Source organism: Taurulus bubalis, assembly GCF_910589615.1.
Source record: "Taurulus bubalis genome assembly, chromosome: 13".
Lineage (NCBI taxonomy): Eukaryota > Metazoa > Chordata > Actinopteri > Perciformes > Cottidae > Taurulus > Taurulus bubalis.
The window spans coordinates 2,378,198-2,405,269 of NC_136601.1; the positions used below are offsets into that span (position 1 = coordinate 2,378,198).

The 27,072-nt window shown below is 43.0% G+C and overlaps 1 protein-coding gene across 3 annotated transcripts in view; it reads left to right on the forward strand.

Moving 5' to 3' along the window:
• Window positions 1–25,835, forward strand: part of glra1 (glycine receptor, alpha 1) — a gene marked incomplete at both ends in the record, with an annotated part of 112,720 nt that extends 86,885 nt beyond the window's left edge. For all 3 annotated transcript variants that reach the window (XM_079228283.1, XM_079228284.1, XM_079228285.1), the window contains 3 exons: window positions 1,429–1,643; window positions 6,956–7,102; window positions 25,548–25,835. In XM_079228283.1, the coding sequence (XP_079084409.1) occupies window positions 1,429–1,643; window positions 6,956–7,102; window positions 25,548–25,835 (650 nt within the window). The remainder of the gene's footprint in view (window positions 1–1,428; window positions 1,644–6,955; window positions 7,103–25,547) is intronic.
• Between the last annotated feature and the right edge of the window lie 1,237 nt (window positions 25,836–27,072).

Here is a 27,072-nt window from a genome sequence, read left to right on the forward strand (position 1 = left end):
TCCTTTTAATTATTAAAAATACATAACTTCACTCAATCAAAGCACAGATACTCTTAACATAGAGCTATGGTATATATTCATTTAAATACTAGCAAATAAAGTTACGATAAGGAAATACAGCTTTTAATTATATTTATTTTGCAAAATATATTATAAATCTTAAACCAATATACCAGAACTTATTATCTATGTTCCCAAGGGTTTTCTGTATATTATATATTTTGTCATTATTCAAATAAGCCTTGTGGTTGAGGAGATAATCAGAATTTAGTACGGATATATTAAGCATTCAGAAAGCAGGGCTTGATGCCATGAGGTTAAAACCTGAATACATCTAAACAAAACATGCTATAAAAGGTTTTTTTTCTGAACGCTGATTTTCTTTTAACTTTTTAAATAAATATTTAATGCTCAGAATGGATACTACCTCATATGCCCTCTTGTTATTTTGTTTGGCAGAAGTTAACTTTTTATAATTGTTTTTATTGCCGCGCTGCTTGTTTCTCATTATGAAATCAGCGTCGTCATCGTTAAATTAATTGGTGCATTGGGTCTTTTAAATAAGACATTTTTTCATGAGCTCACAATTTCCTGCTCAGAGATGAATCCCACAATTCAAAATAACTTATTTGTGACTTCTTTCGTCACACACGTCACACACACACTGCAGCTTAAAGCAGCGATGAGATTCACACCAATGTGTTTTTTTGTGTGCTGAAAAATGTCCAAGAATAAATAATAAAAAAGGGTCAAGCGCCCGAAGTAACTCAGACATTAATGAGTCTGATAGATGGAATGAAGCGTGTGTGTGTGTGTGTGTGTGTGTGTGTGTGTGTGTGTGTGTGTGTGTGTGTGTGTCCTTTCATTTCAGTCGTCTGCTGCAGATGTTTGTTCTCGGTCCACAGAGAGGATCCAGGAGGATGTTGACTGATGATGGATTCAATGAAGCAGGCGTCCAGAGCTAGTGCGACTAGTGTGTGTGTGTGTGTGTGTGTGTGTGTGTGTGTGTGTGTATGTGTGTGTGTGTGTGTGTGTGTGTGTGTGTGTGTGTGTGTGTGTGTGTGTGTGTGTGTAATAGAACAGGGATATTTCAGCCAGACCAGTGTGGAATAAGAATATTGGGATGTGTGTAACGTTCAGACTTCAGTAACGACACTTTGTAGCAGTTTTGATCCCATTTTGAAACGACTGTATGTAACTGGTGGAAATTGATACTTTTATAGTAAAAAAAACATCAAATGAGGAGATTTTTTTGTTATATATATCATACGAACCGTTGTTTTATGAGACGTTGCAATAGTCCGTGTTATTCTATCACCTGGATTCCTTCTTCCTCTCTTCAAATGCTTCAGCTTCCATCTCTTTCTCCCTCTCCTCTTCCTCTCATCTTCCTCCCTTTTAATGAAAGCGCTCTTCCTCCTCCTCCAGGTAAGTTCACCTGCATCGAGGCTCGCTTCCACCTGGAGCGTCAGATGGGCTACTACCTGATCCAGATGTACATCCCCTCGCTGCTCATCGTCATCCTGTCCTGGGTCTCCTTCTGGATCAACATGGACGCCGCCCCGGCCCGCGTGGGCCTGGGCATCACCACCGTGCTGACCATGACCACGCAGAGCTCCGGTTCCAGAGCCTCGCTGCCCAAGGTGAGGACCAATCAAGCGCACCTTTGCCAAGAAATAGTTTATGAGCATTTATTAAAATCCAAACTTTTTATTGCTGCTGTTTAAACAAACATGTTGACGTGTGAGCTTTGACGGTGACTCTTTACTCTAGACTCTTTACCAGGAAGAGTATTGAGAGTATTTCTCAAAATATATAACTTCCTTTAATTGAATATAGCAATACAAAGTTAATACAGAGAGACGAGCGATCCAATAATAAATCAAATCTAAAAAAAAGACTTTGCAGCCGAGTGATGAAAACATCTTTTCATTAAAAGCAGTTCAGAATGAATCTGAAGATAACTCTCATGTGTTATTCTCTCTTTCATATTCATCCAGTTTTGAACATTTATTTTGTAGGAATTGTTTCCTGCAGCCTTTTAAACGTTATTTTTGTACAGCAAAAATAAATGATGTATAAAAACAGTAAGTTTGTCCTTTAGTTTGAGGACGCTGATGTTCTCTTCACACTGTAGTGAGCGATTGGCAGAAAAGGATGAATATGAAAATTGGAGGAATATCCAAAGAGCTTAAATTTCTGCTGAAGAATTCCCGTCTGAAGCGTAAACGTTAGGAACGAAGTGGACGAGGTCGCTGTGACGTCATCATCGGTTTGTGGATGTTTTGAAGCCTGGAGTTCAGCACTTTGTCCGTCGCCATCTTGGTTTTCTGAAACCAGACATGGAAGAAGAGGAAGAGGAAGAGGAAGAGGAGAGAGCATCAAACAACCGGACGCTGAATAAGACGTTTAGAGGTGGAATTAAAGATTTAAAGAGGAGGGAAAGAGGGGAATGTGGATAAAGAGGAAGAGAAGAAAGAAGGGCGAGAGCAATGGGAGCGAAGGGGAACACAGATGGAGAAATGAGAGAGAAACAAATCACAATCAACAGAAGTTCAAGGAATCAAAGATGAGAAAAATAACTTTTTTTAAACACAGAGAGGAATCTTTTCCTGTGAGGGATTTTCAGATTAAAGGGAGAAAAAAAAAGAGAAGAAGAACGGCCAGACTGTGCGTGAGCTAGGATTGTATAATTATGTCCAGGGAAGCTGTAATCCCCAACACACACACACACACACACACACACACACACACACACACACACACACACACACACACACACACACACACACACACACACACATAGTGTTTGTTGACATTAGGTGCTTCATGCGCTCTAAAAATTGAACAAGTGAACCGTGATTCCTCTGCAGTTCAGCTGTCACAATAATGATCACACAGCACAGCTGAGCTTAGGTGGGCATTCTGCTCACACACACACACACACACACACACACACACACACACACACACACACACACAGTAGTGTGCGCGACTGATAGTAGTCGCGCACACTTATAAACACACGGCTCGACTCACGCGACACAGAGGAGGGATGAACCGTGTCAGGCGAAGGAGATGAGGAAAGGAGGTAAGGAAGGAGGAGGAGTGAGGAGGAAGGAGATGGGGAAAGGAGGTAAAGAAGGAGGAGGAGTGAGGAGGAAGGAGAGGAGATAAATGGAGAGAAAAGGAGGTAAGGAAGGAGGAGAGAGAGGAGAGGAAAGGAGGTAAGGAAGGAGGAGGAGCGATGAGGAAGGAGAGGAGAGAAAAGGAGAGAAAGGGAGGTAAGGAAGAAGGAGGGAGAGGAGAGGAAAGGAGGCAAAGAAGGAGGAGGAGCGATGAGGACGGAGAGAAGAGAAAAGGAGAGAAAGGGAGGTAAGGAAGGAGGAGGGAGAGGAAAGGATGTAAGGAAGGAGGAGCGATGAGGACGGAGAGGAGAGAAAAGGAGAGAAAGGGAGGTAAGGAAGGAGGAGGGAGAGGAGAGGAAAGGAGGTAAAGAAGGAGGAGGAGCGATGAGGACGGAGAGAAGAGAAAAGGAGAGAAAGGGAGGTAAGGAAGGAGGAGGGAGAGGAGAGGAAAGGAGGTAAAGAAGGAGGAGGAGCGATGAGGACGGAGAGAAGAGAAAAGGAGAGAATGGGAGGTAAGGAAGGAGGAGGGAGAGGAAAGGATGTAAGGAAGGAGGAGGAGCGAAGAGGAAGGAGAGGAGAGAAAAGGAGAGAAAGGGCGGTAAGGAAGGAGGAGGGAGAGGAGAGGAAAGGATGCAAGGAAGGAGGAGGAGTGATGAGGACGCTAGAGGCCAGACTCGACACGCTGTCCCTTTAAGACCTTTAATTCAATTAAATGACTGTACAACATGTTGACAGTTGATATTAAACTAATACTGAATCACTCTTAAGATTAATACTGAGATACTGAGACGTGTTAATAATAATAATATTAATAATAATATACATCATAATGCTCCTGTTCCTCCAGAGTAATGTATAGACTAATTATGAGACTCATTAAAGGGGATGTGACTTTGTTAAGAACATGATTGGTTTTGTTTTACTGAAACCTTTAATCTATTAATCATACTTTTCAAATCTACCCAAACTCACAAATCAGATATAATTAGGCTTTAAAAAAATATATGTTTTCATAGTCTTGTATAGTGTTTTTCTTCCTCATTTTTAACTGAAAGATCTTTTTTAAGCGCTAAATCAAAAATGTAAATAAACAATTTAAGAACTGAAGCTTCTTCCAGCTCCTGTCTGACGTGTGCAGCTCTGGGCTGAAAAGGCCGTGAAGATAAATGACAGGAGGAAAGTGATTAGAGACGTGCCGCTCAGCCTCTCCCTCCATCTGCTGCAATTACTGCACTCAGTGGTTCACTTTCCCAGAATGCCTTTCAACCACCTTTCAGAGAAGGAATTAATTTGTTTACGATGTGAAGGTTTATCAGGGAGGAAAAGAGAACATTTAAAAGGCTGTTTTTCCTGATCTGGTTTTGATTCCAATTTATTGAGTTCATTTTAGATTTCCATCCAAACAACTCATAAATAACATAATAGAGAGGACATCTCAAAACATGTTTCATTTGCATAAAAATATGTCCATTTAAGTTGCGGGAAATAAATGTACTTTTCTGTGTGCAAAAAAATGTAATAAAATGGAAGTTATTTTGTTTTTAACACAAAGGAAGGGGTTGTTAAATACCTTTAAAATCTGTTATAATTATTACAAATACTTAACTTCACTCAATCAAAGCCAAACTTTGCACAGATATTCTTAACATATAGAGATATGTTATATATTAAATTCAAATATAGAAAATATAGTTACAATAAGAAAATACAACTTTTAATTATAATTCTTTTGCAAAATATAGTTTTTATTCCTTTTTTGTGCACAATCGTAAACCAATATACCAGTAGCACATATATGAACTTATTATCTATGTTCCCAAGGGTTTTCTGTATATTACACCTTTTTAAATTATTCAAACAGGCCTTGTGGTTGAGGAGATAATCGGAATTTAATATGGATATATTAACCATTCGGATTTTCGTAAAACAGGGCTTAATGCCATAAGGTTAAGAATGTATTTTTGTCATTATTTTTACTCAGTTCTTAAATAGGAGTCAGTGTAAGAATCTTCCTCTTCCTCCTCCTCCTCCTCTGCCTGGATGACCGTCAACCCGAGTGAACCAGCTGCGTTCAGGCCTCAGCGGAGATAAGCGCATGAATCACAAAGCACCGCTGTGTGTTTGTGAAAGTGATCCTGGAGTCAGAGTTTAATTGGATCTTAAACGGCTGATTGTGTGTTTCTCTCCTATCTGTGTCGGAGCGGGGATCTCCCTCTCAGAGCTGTTATGACAGCCCCGCTGAATGCACTTGAATAATGGCACTTGGCGGGCAGATAACAATCAGACAATGATCCAACCAGACTCCATTTAGCACTTATTATCTGGACGGCCCCGACCCGGTCCGTCTTCCTACGGAGAAGCTGCTGACACCCGACGGCTGTCATGTGCCGATTAAATCGCTGTCATGTAGATGTTTCCTCCATCGCTCTGTTTAGTCCGTTTAATCAACTTTAACTATTACCTTTACGTGTTCATGTAGTAGCTCTTTCCAGCCACAAGGTTTCCCACTCCAACAGTGGTTTAACGTCTGATAACAGGCCTTAAAAAGCCTTAAAGCTGCATTCTCTCTCCTGACCACCAGGGGTCGACTCCTCTGGTTGTATAGAAGTCTATGCTTCATGTGTTTAAGCTGCATTCTCTCTCCTGACCACCAGGGGGCGACTCCTCTGGTTGTATAGAAGTCTATGCTTCATGTGTTAAAGCTGCATTCTCTGTCCTGACCACCAGGGGTCGACTCCTCTGGTTGTATAGAAGTCTATGCTTCATGTGTTAAAGCTGCATTCTCTGTCCTGACCACCAGGGGTCGACTCCTCTGGTTGTATAGAAGTCTATGCTTCATGTGTTAAAGCTGCATTCTCTGTCCTGACCACCAGGGGTCGACTCCTCTGGTTGTATAGAAGTCTATGCTTCATGTGTTAAAGCTGCATTCTCTCTCCTGACCACAAGGGGTCGACTCCTCTGGTTGTATAGAAGTCTATGCTTCATGTGTTAAAGCTGCATTCTCTCTCCTGACCACCAGGGGGCGACTCCTCTGGTTGTATAGAAGTCTATGCTTCATGTGTTAAAGCTGCATTCTCTCTCCTGACCACCAGGGGGCGACTCCTCTGGTTGTATAGAAGTCTATATAAATGACTCTACTTCTCTTGATGTATTCCCTCAGTAAACATTGTAAACATGAGTTTATCTCAATCTCTAGTTTCAAGTCTTCTTCAAAAATCAAGATGGTATAAAGATGTGCTCTTGTTCGCTGAAAGGAGGAAATCTTTCCTGACAGACGAGACTGTAGAGCCATGCAGAAGTATATATATACATATAAATGATTCACTTAAATTAGTATTCATGCAGTGCATGAATAAGATAATGACTAATGTGCACGCTCAATATATAAGTTTCCATCCTCAAATGTAATTTTTTTGACTGGAAATATTCTTCCAGCACGCTCACCTTGGAGCACTTTGCTCTAATACGATTTGATTTTAATCCACGACTAAAAAGATGCATTATATTAAACAGAGCACAAATTATTCATTTGAGGATTTGAGTAAAAATATGATATGCAGTGTCCTGAACTGCATATCATAATGTGGAGAAAGACTACAGGAGAAACTTTTGAAACTCGAAGGCAGCGCTGCTTTCGTTGCTCAGCCTCGTTCTTGCACTACTTCCTGGTTCTTGTACTACTTCCTGGTTCTTGTACTACTTCCTGGTTCTGGCACTACGTCCTGGTTCTTGCACTACTTCCTGGTTCTGGCACTACTTCCTGGTTCTGGCACTACTTCCTGCTTCTCCACCCTGACGCCTCTAACTCCTCCCCCCTCCCCTCACAGGTGTCCTACGTAAAAGCCATCGATATCTGGATGGCCGTGTGTCTGCTGTTCGTGTTCTCGGCCCTGCTGGAGTACGCCGCCGTCAACTTTATCGCCCGCCAACACAAGGAGCTGCTGCGCTTCCGACGGAGGCGACGACACACGAAGGTGAACACATCCGTCACGTCTGTGATACCGCCAAACGTTCACATTTACATTTTTCTCATTCATCCCTCCAACAGTGTTTTTTCCCCGTGTCCCGGTGCCTCGACAGAGATATCAGCTGAATGGAAGAGCGAGGCGTTATATATGAATGAGAGAGGGTGACTCTGATAAAAACACACAATGACTTTAGCTTTTACTGCTTTCCAAAGAATAATATGAGGCTTGGGGATTCGACAAAGATGATTTATGAGTCAAATTCTTCAATTGGGCTGATCCTCCATATCTGCCCTTAATGTTGAGTCCTGCAGCTGTTTGGATGCATTCAAGAAAAGCATCCAAACAGGAAAGATCTTTAAGAAGGAGGAGTAACCGGTTGAACACAAACACTGTGTTTTCCTCATCGGGCCCACGCCTGTTTCTTTGTCTCCGAACACCCAAACAAAACACAGACAAATTGTTTAAAACCCCAAATGTGTTGTTTTTAAAGGATGAAATCCTCCTCGTGCTTTTATCGGAAATAAAACATTGTGGGTTTGTCAGGTGGTCGTCGGCGGTGTAAACACGAAGGACGGCGGTCGGGTTTGAATCCCGGCGGCTTTCCTCCTGAAAGATTCACCGCTCGTCACCGGGCAGAACGACGGCGCATCAATGTTTCATGGCGGTAGCGTGGAGCGCGATTAGGAGCCGAGCCGTGCAGCAAACAGAGACGAGGCTCATAATGGATTCACAATGTAGAAGGGGAGGAGAAAAAAGAAAAACAAAGGAACTTTTCACCTCAACGCCCAAACTTTTGTTTATGGAAATGCATAATTTACGAGAGGCAGAGGCGGGAGCGCTGCCGTGTTTGAGACTCCCCGGCTTTTTAGTCCTGGTAACGTGGTCCGTGTGTCTTTTGTCTTCATTATGTTTTTAAATAATACTATTTCAAAGTCAACATCCAGTCAAAAACAACACCTTCTCACTCCTAACTCGGCAAACATGGCAGCTTCAGTGGCCCTACGCCTCAAACTATGACGCCCTGTCTTCCCCTTAGGCGGCAGTTTAGGACACAGCAATTTACGCCCGTTAGCTTCAACGCGTATTTAAAAATAAACTTGTGTTTTCACAGGAAAGTGCTTGAGAGTTGAGAGACAATCAGGGACGATCAAATAACTATGTTTGTTATGAAGAAGGTTGCGTAACATATCATGACATGGTAACGCAACGTGATTACTTGTCTTGCTATCGCAAAGTGCTATCGCAACTTAAGAACGCGACATGGTAACGCCTCGTATTAATGCAATGTCATAAAGCAACATTGTAATGCAACATCGTAACGCAACATCGTAACGCAACATCGTAACGCAACATCGTAGCGCAACATCGGAACGCAACATCGGAACGCAACAACGTAACGCAACATCGTAGCGCAACATCGTAGTGCAACATCGTAGCGCAACATCGTAGCGCAACATCGTAGCGCAACATCGTAGCGGTGGTAGCGTAGTGGTCTGAAGCTCAGGACTAGTGACCAAGTTGGCGTTTTTGAGGCGATGGCAGTGAGAACAGACTCATAACTTTCAACCATTCCACATGCTCCTCAGCAGCACAGGGAGTTTGTCTAATTATTATGAAAATGTAGATGTTAAAATGTCCTGTTTTTACGTCAACCTGCTGATGAAGATCACATGAATAAAAGCTCCATCTGGACCTTGTGGGGAGAGTTTGAGTTGAACCAAGCGGCTGCAAATGTCCAATAATTAACATTATTGCAAACAGAACATTTGTGTGTGTGTGAAGCTACTATTGATGGGAAACAGCAGCATTTAAACATGATGATGACTTCAACAACCTTTGTCTCTCTTTGTTTTGACATCGCTGTGAAGTCAAAAACACGTTTATCAATGTATCAGCCTCAGGACCGCTTTACTCCTTCTTTTCTTTCATGAAGCCTTCCAAGAGTTCTTTTGATGCGATGAAGATAAAGTGGAGACCTGCAAATGTGTCAGTTTATTTAATTTCCCCAAACTGATCTGGATATATTTAGTAAAAGTGACAAAGCACAATGTCAAGACTGTTGAGATGTATCAGGGCTTCTTTTATTGTTATTCTTTTCCTCTTACTTTCTTTCGTTGGTTTTGCCTTTGAAGCATTTAATCAATCAATTCTACGTGTCCAGTCGGATTCATCAGCCCGAGGCTGCTGGATTGAATAAGGAGTAAAGCTGTCAGGCCTGCGGGGAATGTTGAAGAGCTGGTTGATCGTGTGTGTGTGTGTGTGTGTGTGTGTGTGTGTGTGTGTGTGTGTGTTGCTAGGTAGAGGGCAAAAAAACACCCACAACAATGCAACAATGAGCCTGCAGTAAACAATCTGTACAGTCCTCTGTGTGTGTGTGTGTGTGTGTGTGTGTGTGTGTGTGTGTGTGTGTGTGTGTGTGTGTGTGTGTGTGTGTGTGTGTGTGTGTGTGTGTGTGTGAGAGAGAGAAATGGAGAGATTGTATCTATACAGCCGGTGAGCATGCATGAGTGCATTTGCGAGTGCTGTCGTGCATTTCGCCGTTGTAGGGCATGTGTTCGTGCCGGCCGCGTCTGGAGCTGCTTGATTGAGTTTGACACGTTTTAGTGTGTGTGAGCACGTTCCTGTGTTCCCGTCTTTATGAGGACCGCGTGTCCTCTCAGGGCCAGTGAGGTGAGGACCCGTGCCAGAGAGTCCAGCTCAGGATTAGATCGTCTAAATCCAGGGTGAAGGACGGAGTCAGGGTCGGGTTTAGGATGGAGTTCGGGGTCAAGGTCGTGTTTCCTTTGAGTTATTTACACTTTGAACTCCTTCTCTGTGTTCTCGTCTATAACATGTCTGAAAACAGTGAGGGGATGTCTTCAAATCTTTCAAAGCAATCCCGAAGCAAGGATTATCAATTACGCAGAAAAACTATCAAATATTTATGCTTATGAAGATCATGTTTGATGATCAAAAGCTCCGGAACGGCGACTAAACAGACCTCGTAGTTAAGATGTTTTTTGAGAAGAAAAAATATAATTTAGAGAAGAAATTAAAGTATTACGTAGTCGCATTAGTAATTTATTTCCTTCCTTACATCCTAAAAACTGTCCACTTAATAAAGAATAAATAGCAATAAGGCATTACATTAAATGCTGGCTATAGCTCAAGCTGATTATAGTTGCCTTTTTTACTTAACATCTCCTAATAAACAACTAAATTATTTTAAGTGGTTTCTTTCCTAACTTTCATCATCTCCTAATCTTGCGACCACTTTGCAGGATCCCGCCCCCCGTGTTGGGAACCTACGATTGTAAGGCACTTTAATGGCACCAAATCAAATCAAATCCGAATTAAAAGGAGGAAAAGGCAGAGTTTGGAACGAAGCAAATCGCAGCCTGCCGTTTGTTCCACATGAGGTTGATGAAAGCGCAGAAGGGAAAAGGAGTCACGGAGCTGAAAAAAAGATATATGGGAAAGTATAAACCCTAAATCCTATTGTTGTAATCCCCCCCGAGCGGCGAAGGCGGGTGAAGAGGTAGATTAGCGGTCCGGCTGCCGCTGCACTTCCAGGTGAATCAGACTCCGGTCGTGGGCTCAGGGTTGACCCACATCCGGCACGCCAAACCTTTTGCATAGTTTATTATTATTATTATTATTATTATTATTATTATTATTATTATTATTATTTTCTGCTCCACACGAGGAAATGCAGAGGTGAAATTAGGCCGGCGGTCGGTTACGTCATTCCAGTTTTCGTTAAAAGGAACGCGTCTGCTCAGTTTAGCAGCTGAGATCTTCTTCTTCTTCTTCTTCTTCTTCTTCTTCTTCTTCTTCTTCTTCTTCTTCTTCTTCTTCTTCTTCTTCTCATCATTTTGTTGTTGCTTGTTTTCTTTTTTCTGTCATGTTGCGTTGCTGAAGGTGAATTTAGGACAGAAGCTGAGCTCCATGTTTACCGTCACTCACTACATGTGACTGATGGGCTTTTCCTGTCTCGAGGTGAGTTCAGGTGACTGAGGGCTTTTTTTCCCCCGGCGGTGGTTTATTCATGAGGGGTTCTTTACCCTTCGCATGTAGCAGCAGGCGATTGTATGTGAGTTCACACTTAAGCCGTTACTTCCGCCTTTTCACACCGGAGCTACACGTGTTGAAAAATAAATGCGGTTTTGTAGAGACTGTCAGGCGATTCTGATGAGAGCAGCAACCGAATGGAAATTAATATTGGATGAAAATTTGATGAAAACAGATGACGCTGCTCAGAATGAGAAGAAGACAGAGACGAGAATAGGACAAATATATCAATGTCAAACTATGACGCTCTATGTTCCTCTTAGGCAGCAGTTTCCTTCAACACAGTCTTTCAAAATAAAGCGGAAAGTAAGTGGTTAGGGTTAGGAGATCAAATAAGTACGTTTGTTATGAAGAAGGTTGTGTGACGGATCACGACATGGCAACGCAACATGGTTACTTGTCTTGCTATCGTTGTAAAGTGCTAACGCAACTTAGTGAAGTGACTAATGTCCCGTGCTAACGCAATGTAGTAACGCAATGTAGTAACGCAACGTAGAAATGCAACGTAGTAACGCAGCCTAGTAATGCAACGTAGTAACGCAACATAGTAACGTAACGTAGTAACGCAATGTAGTAACGCAACGTAGTAACGCAACGTAGTAACGCAACGTAGTAACGCAATGTAGTAACGCAACGTAGAAATGCAACGTAGTAATGCAACGTAGTAACGCAACGTAGTAACACAACGTAGTAACACAACGTAGTAATGCAACATAGTAATGCAACATAGTAACGCAACATAGAAACGCAACGTAGTAACGCAATGTAGTAACGCAATGTAGTAGCGCAATGTAGTAACGCAACATAGTAACGCAACGTAGTAATGCAACGTAGTAACGCAATGTAGTAACGCAACATAGTAACGCAACGTAGTAACGCAACGTAGTAACGCAACGTAGTAACGCAACGTAGTAACACAACGTAGTAATGCAACATAGTAATGCAACATAGTAACGCAACATAGAAACGCAACGTAGTAACGCAATGTAGTAACGCAATGTAGTAACGCAATGTAGTAACGCAACGTGGTAATGCAACGTGGTAACCCAACGTAGTAACGCAACATAGTACTGCAACATAGTAACACAATGTAGTATTGCAACGTAGTATCGCAACGTAGTATGGCAACGTAGTATGGCAACGTAGTATGGCAACGTAGTATGGCAACGTAGTAACGCAATGTAATAACGCAACATAGTAACGCAACATAGTAACGTAACATAGTAAAGCAACATAGTAACGCAACATAGTAACGCAACGTAGTAAAGCAACATAGTAAAGCAACATAGTAACGCAACATAGTAACGCAACATAGTAACGCAACGTAGTAACGCAAAGTAGTAACGCAAGGTAGTAACGCAACGTAGTAGCGCAACATAGTAACGCAACATAGTAACGCAACGTAGTAACGCAACGTAGTAACGTAACGTAGTAACGCAACATAGTAACGCCACGTAGTAACGCAACATAGTAACGCAACATAGTAACGCAACATAGTAACGCAACATAGTAACGCAACGTAGAAACGCAACGTAGAAACGCAACGTAGTAACGCAACGTAGTAATGCAACGTAGTAACGCAACATAGTAACGCAACATAGTAACGCAACATAGTAACGCAACGTAGTAACGCAACATAGTAACGCAACGTAGTAACGCAACGTAGTAACGCAACGTAGTAACGCAACGTAGTAACGCAACGTAGTAACGTAACGTAGTAACGTAGCGTAGTAACGTAACGTAGTAACACAACGTAGAAACGCAACGTAGAAACGCAACGTAGTAACGCAACGTAGTAACGCAACGTAGTAACGCAACGTAGAAACGCAACGTAGTAACGCAACGTAGTAACGCAACGTAGTAACGCAACGTTGCTACGTTGTTATGTTGTTATGTTGTCTGCTACGCTAAACCTTGACCTGCAGAAAGCAGAAATTAACCACAGAACACTGTTGTTTATTATTATAAATTAATCAAAAACAAGATTGTCTTTACATGTAATACAGCTATATACAATATACAACGTAGATCGAGCACAAGAATTCAGAAAATAGTTGAAAAAAATTCAGTTACATGTAAACGCAATTTTAAAAGTACTATCGGCTTAATGTACTTGAAATATTGAAAGTAAAAATAACGGTGAGTGCAATTAAATATTATTTTATAGTCTTGTATTTTGTGTATATTACATATATACATGTAAGCAATTACTTACTGTATGGACTGTTGGTAGTTAAATCCATACTAAAACATAATATTTTATAATCTCTGCACGTTTTTGTAAAATAGCTGCTAACTAATCATCCAATATGGCGGCTCAGTAAACGTATTGTCATAGTTATGATACTATGATGTAGTTTTGATGGGAGTAAAGGAGGAAGTCAGGTGATGAATGTGAAGAAAAAGTTGAAAAAGACAGTGAATGCATGTAAACGACATGTGCAAAATGTCCCCTAGATATTAAAGTATCTATCTATAATCTATCACTATAGTCTGAAGCGTCACTTCCAGGCTGTCATACTGGACAGCTGCAATAAGAACGTGTTGAAACTTCAGCCATCAAATCTATGACTTAAAAGTCAAAATATCTGAAGAGTCGCGGATAGAAAAAGTGTGAAGTGGCATTAAATGGAGGTACTTGAGCAAAGTACAAGTACCTCAAACCTCGTGCTTAAGTAGTATCCTGAAATGTTCACACAGCAGCGACCAGCTGCTGTGTGTACGTCAGGAACCTTGAAAAACTAAAAGGACTTCTGAGGACAGGAGGAAACAGAGAGGAATTTAAGGTATTTGCATTTGAAACAGGATTTCGCCGAGAGGTTTTCGTATAATGTGCTCCAAATTTAGGAATCATTCAAAAGTGTAAAAAAACAGAGTTTTAAATTCAGCTCCTTGGGTCTCTTCTATTTTTTTTCACTCTTTTAGTCAAAGCACGATGAATAAACCTGAAGAATAAAATTCCAAACCCCCTCAATGAGAACGTCACTGCTAATCCCAGCGGCTCTGCTGTGAAATAAATCCAGCTGTGATGAAACCCCACTGACACAGAGAGAGATGGAGAGAGAGAGAGAGATGGAGAAAGAGAGAGAGAGAGAGAGAGAGAGCCTTTGGGCGTCTCACGTTCTTAATTAACCTCTCTGTCCAGTCCTTCTAATGTGACTCTGATGTGATCCACGGACCTCCATTACGTCACCGGTGGAACAAACAACCACGTTTAATTATGACTCGTATTTGCAGAGTTTGCATCCAAAGCCAACGTGGGTGAAGAGTTATGTATATTATTATATATAATTGGTCATTATTAATGCTCACACAGGACGGTGGTGTGACCCACACGTTGGTCCAGAGACCTCAGACTGACTCCATGTGTTGGTTTCCTTTGAATGCTTTTAAATCCACCTTCAAAGTGAACGCGTCCTGTGTGTTGGTCCTCGTGGTGCTGTGTATTGTGTGTTGTGTATTGTGTGTTATATATTCTTAGTATTGTCTGTTCAGTGTCTTACAATCACTAGTTGTGTCGTGTGCTGCTGCCGGTTTTGACTCCCTTTGAAAAAGTATAATAATAATAATAATAATAATAATAATAATAATAATAATAAGTATAATCCCAATGGGACGTTTCCTGCTTAAATAAAGGCTAAGTGCAATAAAAGCAATAGGCACCATCTGGCATTGTTATTGTACAATTCTAAGTAAAACATTTTTGGTGAGTTTTTCATCCAACACATCTGTCAATCAGACTTTGTGTTGTGTAAGTACTTTGTGTTCATTTCCCCCCAAAAAATTTAATTTTAAAGTCAATATCAACATCATTATCGGTGAAAAGCGTTAAACAAAACAGCAGCAAAACGTGACGCGTGTAATAATGCTAAACAAATATCCTACAAACTTCACTGAAACTACGCACCTCCATGTTTTTCTTTAAAAACTCGCTGCTAGCATCAGTGAGAACATCGCATATGAATGTGTTTTATTATTTTTCCAGCAATAACACGCTGAACGCCGTCGTTACAGAAGCCGCACGACACGTCCCAGGATTACTGTGGAACCATCAGCACGACGTGTTGCTGTCTGTGGCTCAGTGGTTAGCATGCCCCTCTTTCAATCAGAGGATTGGTGGCTCGAACTCCGGCTGCGCTCGTCCAGGTGGACGTGTCCTTGAGACACTCAACCCCTAGCTGCTCCCCGTTGCTGTGTCTGCGGTGCATAGAGCGAACGTGTAAGTCGCTTTGGACAAAAGCGACAGTGAGATGTAATGTAATGTAATCTGAATGGAGAACCGGTCCGCGCTCGCTTTACCAGCTCAGCTAGTCGCGTTCGGCGGTAATTAACCAGCATGCTTAGCACACATCTTCACCTCCGCTTGCTAATTGCGTTAGCATGCATTGGATTAGGGCGCTGCTCCCCGCAGGGATCCGCTGGTCGTGATTACGGCTACGAGCTGCAGCCGACTGCAGTTGGAAGTCTCTGATATCCGAAGCGCAGAATGTCCCGGAGGCCTTTATGCGACCGTCAGACGCTCGTGCGCCGCTTTCAAAGACTTCTTCTGAAGCAGCGAGGGCTCATACGCATGAGTGAGACCGGGGGGAAGCCGACTAGTTCTGTGCTTTCCGGAGAGCAACAGCGGAGCTCTGAGTCCGCGGCTCGGCCTCGTCTCTCGGCGCCGTCGTTGCAGTGCGGGTAGCTGCAGCAGATTGGATCGGTCCCAGTTGTGCTGATTTCTGTGGTTTGCAGCTTTATCGATTCGGCCGGTGACACCGGAGAGAAGACGAGAGCGGGAAGCAATCGGGCCGAGGCTGCCCGCTCCAGAAGGCTGTCTAATTAGAAAGACGGAGAGTCGGAATGGACGGATGCCGCAGCCCTGAGAGAAGGAGGAGAGGGAGGAGGAGGAGAGGGAGGAGAGCCGGCTCCTGGAGTGACAGCCCCCCCTGCTGGGCCAGAGAAGCAACTGCAGGGGGATCAGATCAATAGCGCCACTCATCCTTGAAGGATAGGCCCGCCTGGCAGCGGCTCGCTTGTTTAACACAGACGAGCTCTCCAGACTGAGAGAGAGAGAGAGAGAGAGAGAGAGAGAGAGAGAGGGAGACCCTTTTAGAAATCAAAGTCAAAGTGGAACATAACCGCCTCTCGCCTCCACTTGAATCAGAAGCCGACTGAAGTTGGGGGCGCAGAATGCAAATCAGTGTTTAGCGGAAGAGGAAAGGCTTTCATTTAAATGAATTATTTGTGAGGAGTGATGTGTTCTGGAGCGCGATCGCTTCTGTCAGGCGCATCGGAAATAACCGTCCGACACGACTAATCCCATCTGGTGTCATTGTGGTAAAACACTAATGTATCCTTGAAGTAGAAAGGTATCGTCCTCTTCCTCTTCTCCTTCACCTCAACAACACAAGGGGGAAATAGAAAATAGAAAAGACTCCCTCCCCGTGCAGCTGGCTCTGTTTTTTGCACACTCGGCCTTCTAGGGAAAAACAAAAGGCGATGTACATTTTCTTTGCGGCCTCGAGGGACTCCCGCTGTGTCGCCATGACAGCGCCTTATTAGGTCAACCGGCTTGCTGATTGATCGGCTATGATCCGCTCGTTAGGGAGGTTTCCACGTGGTCGACATGCCGGCGCTCTAAACGCCTTGATCTCGCCGGCTGTTCGGCAGCTTTGAGAGCAAAGGAGATAAGAGAGCGCTGGGATTAAGAGCCGATCAGCGATCGCTCCCCCGGCTGAACTCGACCTCCTGATTGACGGCTGAGGAGCGAACATCACTGGACTCACTGGAGCCACATCTCATATGTATTTTGCGTACATATCCATATATTTTAGTGGTATATATATATATATAACAGCTGCTTCCACCTCTTGCCCTCGTTATGCTCGCAGGAGCCGCTGGATTAGTTTAAACATTCTTTCTCGTGTTCTCAGACCTTTTGGACCCCGAGGACCAAATGTACGTTCCCGTGCAGTGAAACTGGATTTGACCTGTTTCCACATTTCATTTAGACGTAACACGAGTACGTTGTCTTATAGTCTGCATGAGAGAAAGGACGAGTCACACAAACACAGGACTTTCACCCAGGAGGCCGTCGTTTGTGTCAACGTTGATTCATAGATCACGTGCGTTATGACAAGAAACACTGTGATGATTTACTGATCATAACATGTGATAATTAAGTCATATTATTGTTTGTTTAACCACGCGATCGACATTCGGAATTAAAGATATTTCTCTGCACTTTAGTTTTAGGTGAAGGTCATTTTGTAGGAGCTGCAACACTTTCATAATGACAAAAAGGAACCGTATTAAATCAGTTATCGGTTCATGAAACTGAAGAAGTGCAAGTGGAAGGTGATTTGATATGAAACACTAAATCTGATGTCTCTTCATAAACATCGTCCTGCTGCCACGATGACAAACTCTGGAGTGAAGCGTGTTTATGTGGAGCTTCGGCATGAAAACTGTTTTCATTACGTCCGCCTGACACTAAAGGCCACATCTAACCCGTCATTAGGCCCAAGTGAACCAGAAGTGATCCGATTTAAATATCGCATTTAATGCATGAAGCTAAAGGTGTCGTGGCTTTCCTGAAATGTTATTCAGAAAGAGAGAGAGAGAGAGAGAGAGAAAGAGAGAGAGAGAGAGAGAGAGAGAGAGAGAGAGAGGAAACGCTCCAGCAGATCATGTGAATAATCATTCCAGGTCAGCGGCTTGATGAGCGAGAGACATTAACACACCATGTTTTAATGTAACCAGGGACTCCAGGAGAGAGAGAGAGAGAGAGAGAGAGAGAGAGAGAGAGAGAGAGAGAGAGAGACAAAAGCAGGGGTGGATGAGAGGATCGCTGGACGGAGATCAGAAACAATTGTATGCAAAGATTATGAGCAAATATTCCCCGGTCTAACCTTTCATAAAACACGTCTGTTCGTGCAGAATTGTTGCTGTTTGTCGGCTCGGAACCAAAAGCCGTGACTCGTTGTTACAAATGCTACAAAAGGCTGATGAGCGAAGTCGTTGGTGTCATCCTGTGACGTGTCGTCCTCCGGTTACGATGCATGACGACACGTCACATGACTACGCTGTTCTACTGGCCTCAGAAAGAGAACATGCATTTAGCACCGCGTTGTTTTACTAGGGTGTAAAAGGCTGAAACATGGCTCCATGTCCAGAGACAAACAGGTGCTTTTACTTTGAAGAGGTTCCAACTCCACATCAAACGCTCCTCAGACGGTCTGCCGATGATTCCCGTGACCTTTGAAGACTAGTTTTTTTCTAACAACCACCTGGTTTTTAATTGTGCAGTTACTTGATTTGGTTGAAACTCCTCTTCACTGGATCGCTGTCACACATGCGTTGGTTCACTTGTCTCTCAGTTGAAGGCCAACTGGACGCTGGGATGCAAAATCCCATCGCGATGATCCCTGAGGGACGGATCCTGTGTGAAGTCATCACAAGCTACACATTTTACTATTGACCTGGAAGATAACTCCAATGAAACCTCCCCAGATGATTACTCACATGAAGACATGTATGTTGTTTAAATCTGCAGATGAGGCCCTTATCTTATTATCTTATATTTTCAGAACAGAAATTTGAACTTTGGATAAAGCCAGGTTAAAAAAAGTATTGTTTCATTGTGTGTATAAATGAGGTTTTGAATGCTGTGTGAACAAACCTTCACCAGTTCCTCACTGACATTAAGAGGAGGATTCATTGTATGACAAGTTTTATGACATGCTATGTTTAAAATATGCAAATGAGGCATTATGTAATGGTGAATTTAGCAGAAATATACAGACGCTAACAGACAAAGAAGCTAAGACAAACAATAACATTTTCTTTCCACGAGTCTGAAGAGAAGACATGTTAAGGAAGAAAAATAGAACAAAATAAAAAAAACATATGAATCTGTTTTGATAACAGGTTGAACCGTGAACATCACTCAGACATTCCTCTCAGCCGCACAGAATCCATCGATACTGAAACGTCCTCAAAAGCCTCGGCTGCTCTAATCGAGGGGAGAACCGGGTGGAGGACGCTTCTGAAATGAATCCACCGCAAAAGGGATCAGCAAAGGCGAATTTATCCTATATTTCCTTCTCCTTCACTCGGGTGGAATTGCTTCTGGGAGGAGGAAGAGGAGGAAGAGGAGGGGGGTCTTAAAGAGTGGGATTCCTCCTCCGGCCTCGTTCGGGAGAGACTGATGCCGGCGCTAGTTGGGCCTGACACCTTCCCGAATCGTGTTCTATGTAAATGCAGGTCCCTTAAAACAAGGATCCAAGGGTAATATTTGCAGAGGAGACGTTGGAGGATAGGCCGCCTGACGCAGTTTGCTTTCTGCTCGCTGCTAATCTGCTCCATTAATCAGCGGCAGACGTATAAGTGCTTCAATCAGGAGAGGAAAGCATGATGGATGAGCGAGCAAAGAGGTCCTCTTGCTCTCTTTTCCACCTCGTCGTCTCTCTTTCCATCCCTCCATCACTCGGACGCCTTTTAGATGAAGATTTTGATCAACCGCTCAACGTTTTTCTTGTTCTTCTTCTGTTGTTTTTCTTTTTCTTTCTCTACTTTTTCTCTGCCTCCTACTTCCATCTTTGTCTCCTCTCGTTCATGCAGTGTATTTTCTCCCCCTGAATCACTCCAGACGCTTTCCCAAAAGGTCATTTCACATAAAGCATCGTGAATAACATGCACATAAATACAGTGTCTGCAGCTGCAGTCGTCGTCAGCATTAATATTCGCCCGATGCACATTTAATAAACACATCCTTCAGTTGTTCGGGACGCTTTGCACTCGAGATGAAAGCGCCAGACGATGGCGAGGCCGAGAGGACGCAGCTCCTGTGATGTCATCTGTGCCCATTGTGGCAGGAAGATGAACGATGAGTCCGTGACGGGGCAGCGACCCGCTGACCCGCTGCAGCCGGGACGCGAGCAGCGCCGAGGTCACGGCCGGCTCCGCCCACTCAGGGACGCCTCAACATCGGATCGTGATTGTGGGCTTTATGTCACATGTTCACATCGTAGGAAAGATGCTGTTGGGGATAATTGTTCTTTATTTGTATTTAATTCAACTAAAATTATTATCAATAATTCCATTGATTATTTCATTCAGTTTGTCAATGTGTCTCAGTATGTTGTGAATGGCTTTTAAAAAGTTCCCTGACTTTAAATCATTAGGTGTGTCATCATCCATTCATCCATCGATTCATCCATCCATCATCCATCGTCTATCTATCATCTATTCATCATCCATGGACGACACATATCCAACGATTCATTCCTCCATCCATCGATCTATTCGTCTATGCATTCATTCTTCCATCCATCTATCCATCCATCCATTCACCCTCCATCCATTCATTCCTCCATGTATCCATCCATCATCTATTCATCCATCTATCAATCCATTCATTCACCCTCCATCCATCCATCGATTAATTCCTCCATTTATCCATGCATCATCCATCTATCTATTCCTCCATCATCTATTCATCGACCCTCCATCCATCTATTCATCATCCATCCATTCCTCCATCAATCCATCCACCTATTCATCCATACATTCATCATCCATCTATTCATTCACCATCCAACCATTCCTCCGTCCATTCATCCCTCCATTTCTCCATCCATCCATCCATCATCTATTCCTCATCCATTCCTCCATTAATCCATCATCCATCTATTCATTCACCATCCATCCATTCCTCTTTCCATTCAACCCTCCATCCATCCATCCACCCATCATCCATTCCTCCATTTCTCTATCCATCCATCCATCCATCATCCATCCATCCATTCCTCCGTCCATCCGTCCATCTTCTGACCGAACAGCTCAGTCGTTAAAGGACTAGATGTCTAATTAGTCGTGAATCTAATGAATCACCTGGATCTTCCAAGGGCGGAGGTTTTAGTTTCAGTCAGGGTTCTTCTGACTGGCTGCAGGGCCTCCTCCTCCTCCTCCTCCTCCTCTTCCTCCTCCTCCTCCTCCTCCTCCTCCTCTCTTTCTTTCCCTCCTCATTGCGCCTCCTCCTCACGTCTCCTCCTCCCCTCCACATTAATCACATGGCAGAGGGAATAAAGCGGAGCATCTGTAATAGTTTAGCAGCGTCACTGAAGGACGGGCAGAGGTCGGCTAGCATCGCGGCTAACGTGTCAGACACCCAGTGTGTGTGTGTGTGTGTGTGTGTGTGTGTGTGTGTGTATTAACAGTAATAGATGGCTTGGTGAGGACGCAAGGACAGAACGGGGACGCGGGGCGCTGTAAATGGATCGTTAGCTGGCGATCCAGCACAGACACACACATGTAGAGATGCATTGAGACACACGCACGCTCACATATGTGCGGCTTTTTGTTATTTTAGTTCATTTGTTCTGCCCGCTGGAAACCGGAGGCTGGTGAAACGGAGCAGAGTCGAGCCGGCTGCTTGATTTGTTGCCGCTGCAGAGGCTTTGCGTCAGTCGTTAAGTTCTCCTGCTGCCAACAGTTCCTCCTGCTGCGGGCGGCGCTTCCTGCTTGCTTCTCTTTTTTTTTGTTATCATACAACAACAAAACACTCCTTTCCTTTACCCACAATGCACTGGAAAGATTCCCCGCTGATAGACTTCCCCACGGGGGACACGAGCCGCATTCATGCATGAATTTCTCGACAATGTCTTTTATCAAAACTCTCACACGCAGACGGCTCACCGGAAAGATTTTTTAGTCTGCAAATATTTTAATTTCATGGGTGTTGTTTTGACGTTGAAGGGCACTTTGGAGCGCTGGTTATTTTCCTTGTTTAGTTTCCACACACACACACACACACACACACCTTCAGTGTCTCTCGGCCCATCACAGTGTTTGTGTTGGAGTCTCTGAAGCAGATAAGGAAGCCATTGTGTCTCCCGTAATGAAAAGGCAGGGTGACAGTGCAGATAGGACTTTCAATATATCACCGTGCACGGGCACAAATAAACCGCACACACACACACACACACACACACACATACCATAACCTTCAGTGCAGCGCATGCCAATCAATCCCATCCCCTCTCCTCTCGATCTCCATGACGGGTGAGATAAACACGCTCTGGGTTCGGCTTCGCCTCGTATTGATGACTTCCTACGGAGGCGAGCCGCGTGATCAATGTGCAGCTGCTGATTTATGAACCTGCTTTTTGGGTGGAGTTACGTTGGTGACTTTAAACTGCCTGTGGATGTAAATGATGTCATGAGCAGAATCAGATAAAGAATGGATGGATCGAACATCAGACTTTTTTTAATTCCTCTTTCAAATCATATTTTTTTTAGCATGAAAGAAGCTCATCAGCTCAATGGGCCTCATCCATTAAAACAATATAAGAACAAAGTTACTTTTCACCAACCGAAACGCTGTTAGCTCTATCCGGACTGTGTCTCTTGTTAGTGCTGTTAGCACCGTTAGCTCTTTCCAGACTGTGTCCCTTGTTAGCGCTGTTAGCACCGTTAGCTCTTTCCAGACTGTGTCCCTTGTTAGCACTGTTAGCACCGTTAGCTCTATCCAGACTGTGTCCCTTGTTAGCGCTGTTAGCACTGTTAGCTCTATCCAGACTGTGTCCCTTGTTAGCGCTGTTAGCACTGTTAGCTCTATCCAGACTGTGTCCCTTGTTAGCGCTGTTAGCACTGTTAGCTCTATCCAGACTGTGTCCCTTGTTAGCGCTGTTAGCACTGTTAGCTCTATCCAGACTGTGTCCCTTGTTAGCGCTGTTAGCACTGTTAGCTCTATCCAGTCTGTGTCCCTTGTTAGCGCTGTTAGCACCGTTAGCTCTTTCCAGACTGTGTCCCTTGTAAGCACTGTTAGCACCGTTAGCTCTATCCAGACTGTGTCCCTTGTTAGCGCTGTTAGCACCGTTAGCTGTAAACACTCGTTGTATGTGCATTTAAAGTTTTTATAACAGAATTTCAATTTTACTTCTGCAGAAATTCTTCTCTTCCTGCTTTTTTATGTTTTGGTGGCATCTCTCCAGTTCAGTGTTTGCACACGGCACTCACCTGCCCTCACCTGAGTGTTTATGGGGGGGTTACCTATGCTAATAATAAACAAACAGCCGCATGCCGACAATTTATGATGGAGTGAGATTCATCATTGCTGCTTTGAGGCAAACACCAATCACTCAGCCCCGACTGGCCGGTGGAAAGCTGTGCTCGGGTTTTGCATCATTAATGTCAGGATGTTAATATTCATGTTCTGGTGGTGTCACAAACTGTAAAAGTCACATAATGTGTGTGTTTGTTTTTCTGAACGAAGAGATACGATCACAGGACAGATTTGTCTAAATCAGGGCTGTAGATTTTGTCCGTAAGAACTGAACGGTACAGATATGATCCTGACATCTACATTTTAAATAATAATAATGAAAAGCTATTAGTCAAATTCATCTTTAACTTTCTTTATTGTGTATTTTGGCTCTTTCATGGGGGCAAAAAACAAAAAAAATTCTGTCAGAAAAAGATTCAGGTGTCTGATAGTCGAAGTAAAAGATGGAACATTTGAACTTAAATCAGAAAACAGTGACATGATAGAGACTGAAAAGCAGAACTATATGTATATCGTCTCAACTTAACTAAGTAGTTTAGTTGCCTCAACCTAACTGAGTAGTTTAGTTATTAAACCTAACTAGTAGTTTAGTTGTCTCAACCTGACTAAGTAGTTTAGTTGTCTCAACTTAACTAGTAGTTTAGTTGTCTCAACTTAACTAGTAGTTTAGTTGTCTCAACCTAACTAGTAGTTTAGTTGTCTCAACCTGACTAAGTAGTTTAATTGTCTCAACTTAACTAGTAGTTTAGTTGTCTCAACCTAACTGAGTAGTTTAGTTGTCTCAACCTAACTAAGTAGTTTAGTTATTAAACCTAACTAGTAGTTTAGTTGTCTCAACCTGACTAAGTAGTTTAGTTGTCTCAACTTAACTAGTACTTTAGTTGTCTCAACCTAACTAAGTAGTTTAGTTATTAAACCTAACTGAGTAGTTTAGTTGTCTCAACCTAACCAGTATTTTAGTTGTTTAAACCTAACTAGTAGCTTAGTTGTTTAAACCTAACTAGTAGTTTCGTTGTCTCAACCTAACTAAGTAGTTTAGTTGTTTAAACCTAACTGAGTAGTTTAGTTGTCTCAACCTAACTAAATAGTTTAGGTGTTTAAACCTAACTAAGTAGTTTAGTTGTTTAAACCTAACTGGGTAGTTTAGTTGTCTCAACCTAACTAAATAGTTTAGTTGTCTCAGCCTAACTAAGTAGTTTAGTTGTTTAAACCTAACTGAGTAGTTTAGTTGTCTCAACCTAACTGAGTAGTTTAGTTGTCTCAGCCTAACTAGTAGTTTAGTTGTCTCAACCTAACTAAATAGTTTAGTTGTCTCAACCTAACTAAGTAGTTTAGTTGCCTCAACCTAACTGAGTAGTTTAGTTGTCTCAACCTAACTGAGTAGTTTAGTTGTCTAAACTTAACTGAGTAGTTTAGTTGTCTCAACCTAACTAGTAGTTTAGTTGTCTCAACCTAACTAAGTAGTTTAGTTGCCTCAACCTAACTAAGTAGTTTAGTTGTTTAAACCTAACTGAGTAGTTTAGTTGTCTCAACCTAACTAGTAGTTTAGTTGTTTAAACCTAACTGAGTAGTTTAGTTGTCTCAACCTAACTAAATAGTTTAGTTGTTTAAACCTAACTGAGTAGTTTAGTTGTCTCAACCTAACTAAATAGTTTAGTTGTTTAAACCTAACTGAGTAGTTTAGTTGTCTCAACCTAACTAAGTTGTTTAGTTGTTTAAACCTAACTGAGTAGTTTAGTTGTCTCAACCTAACTAAATAGTTTAGTTGTTTAAACCTAACTGAGTAGTTTAGTTGTCTCAACCTAACTAGTAGTTTAGTTGTTTAAACCTAACTGAGTAGTTTAGTTGTCTCAACCTAACTAAATAGTTTAGTTGTTTAAACCTAACTGAGTAGTTTAGTTGTCTCAACCTAACTAAATAGTTTAGTTGTTTAAACCTAACTGAGTAGTTTAGTTGTCTCAACCTAACTAGTAGTTTAGTTGTTTAAACCTAACTGAGTAGTTTAGTTGTCTCAACCTAACTAAATAGTTTAGTTGTTTAAACCTAACTGAGTAGTTTAGTTGTCTCAACCTAACTAAATAGTTTAGTTGTTTAAACCTAACTGAGTAGTTTAGTTGTCTCAACCTAACTAAGTTGTTTAGTTGTTTAAACCTAACTGAGTAGTTTAGTTGTTAGTTGTTAGTTTCAATGTCTTTCGTTATTGACTGACCTCTGACGCACACACACACACACACACACACACACACACATACACACACACACACACACACACACACACACACACACACACACACTCCCACAGAACTCCCACTGTCTCTGGTTGCTCAGCCTGAGTCTTGGTCTGTGTTGCAGGAGGACGAGACCGGCGAGGGCCGCTTCAGCTTCCCCGGCTACGGCATGGGCCCGGCGTGCCTGCAGGCCAAAGACGGCATGGCCATCAAGGGCAACAACAACAACGCCCCGGCCTCGTCGGCGGCGCCCGAGAGGACCATCGACGAGATGAAGAAGCTGTTCATCGGCCGGGCCAAGCGCATCGACACGGTGTCCCGCGTGGCCTTCCCGCTCGTCTTCCTCTTTTTTAACATTTTCTACTGGATCACTTACAAGATCATCCGCAGCGAGGACATCCACAAGCAGTAGTCGAGAGGAGCGGAGGAGGAGGAAGAGGAGGAGGAGGAAGAGGAGGAGAATGCAGAGAAACAGAACGAGAGAAGGAAACCAGAGATATCATTGCCCCCCTCCTTTTTTCACGTTAACAACGCCTCCTTTCCTTGATCCTCTTCCTCTTCTGGGCGAGGTGAAGTCGCTCCCTCGCCTCCCCACTAGACAGTATTTGAGATATTTATTGCTTCCTTGTTCCCTTTATTCTCCTCTCCTACTCCCCCCAAAAAAATAATCCCCAACTCATTCTGGCTCTTTACACCCACCCCGAATAATCCGGACCAGTGCAATAGCGATGCAGTAAAATGCATGATATATGAATGTGGCAATATATTAATGAAAAAGATGAAAAAACGTCAAAAGTAAACGCAGACTTTTTGCAGACGCGCCCGAAAAAAACTGTGTGGACGACGGACTGCAAGAAGAAGAGAGTCTCGCAAAAAGGGCGTTCGATTTTAGGGTTTGATTATTTATTTATTTTTGCGTGGAGACAGATATATAATTATATATGAGATTTTAAAAAAAGTGACGGGACAGGGGTGGGGGATGTGCGAGAAGCATACAGCGTTGTATTATATTCAGATATTTATCATGAACGGAGGGAGGAAAGAACTTTGTCTGAAAGACGGCCATCTTGAAATGAGCGTTTTCCCCCCCTCCCTCCCGCACTCCCGCCCACACCCCCCAAAAAAGGAAGGAAGGCAGATTGGTGCTTCCATTAAATAAAGTGATGCAAGGATCATGCATTCTATATATCTAGATTTGCTTCAAACGTGTATCGCGAGCACTCCTCAGCGCTTTTCCTCCGCCGCCGCCAACGCCGCCAACGCCACGAACCCTCGACCTGCAGAGACACTCGAGGTTCGCTGCTGCCGCCGGACAAGGATACAAAAAGAAAAATAAGAATGAAAAAAAAAAGAAACACTGAGCGAGCAGTGCTGAAGATTTTGGAGACGGAACATGTCATTTGTCTGTGGTCGTCGTGTTCCTCTGCCTGTCCTTTCAGTTACTTCATGTTTGCATTTTGTTGTTTTTTGCTTTTGGGATCTTTAAATACGTGCCAAGTAAACATGTCGCTTGTGGCTGTGCAGCTCCTCTGCAGCTCCTCTGCAGCTCCTCTGCAGCTCCTCTGCAGCTCCTCTGCAGCTCCTCTGCAGCTCCAGACCGGTTTCTCGTCGCAGTCGAGCGGCGTCCTCCTCCACCTTCGGGTCTTCGG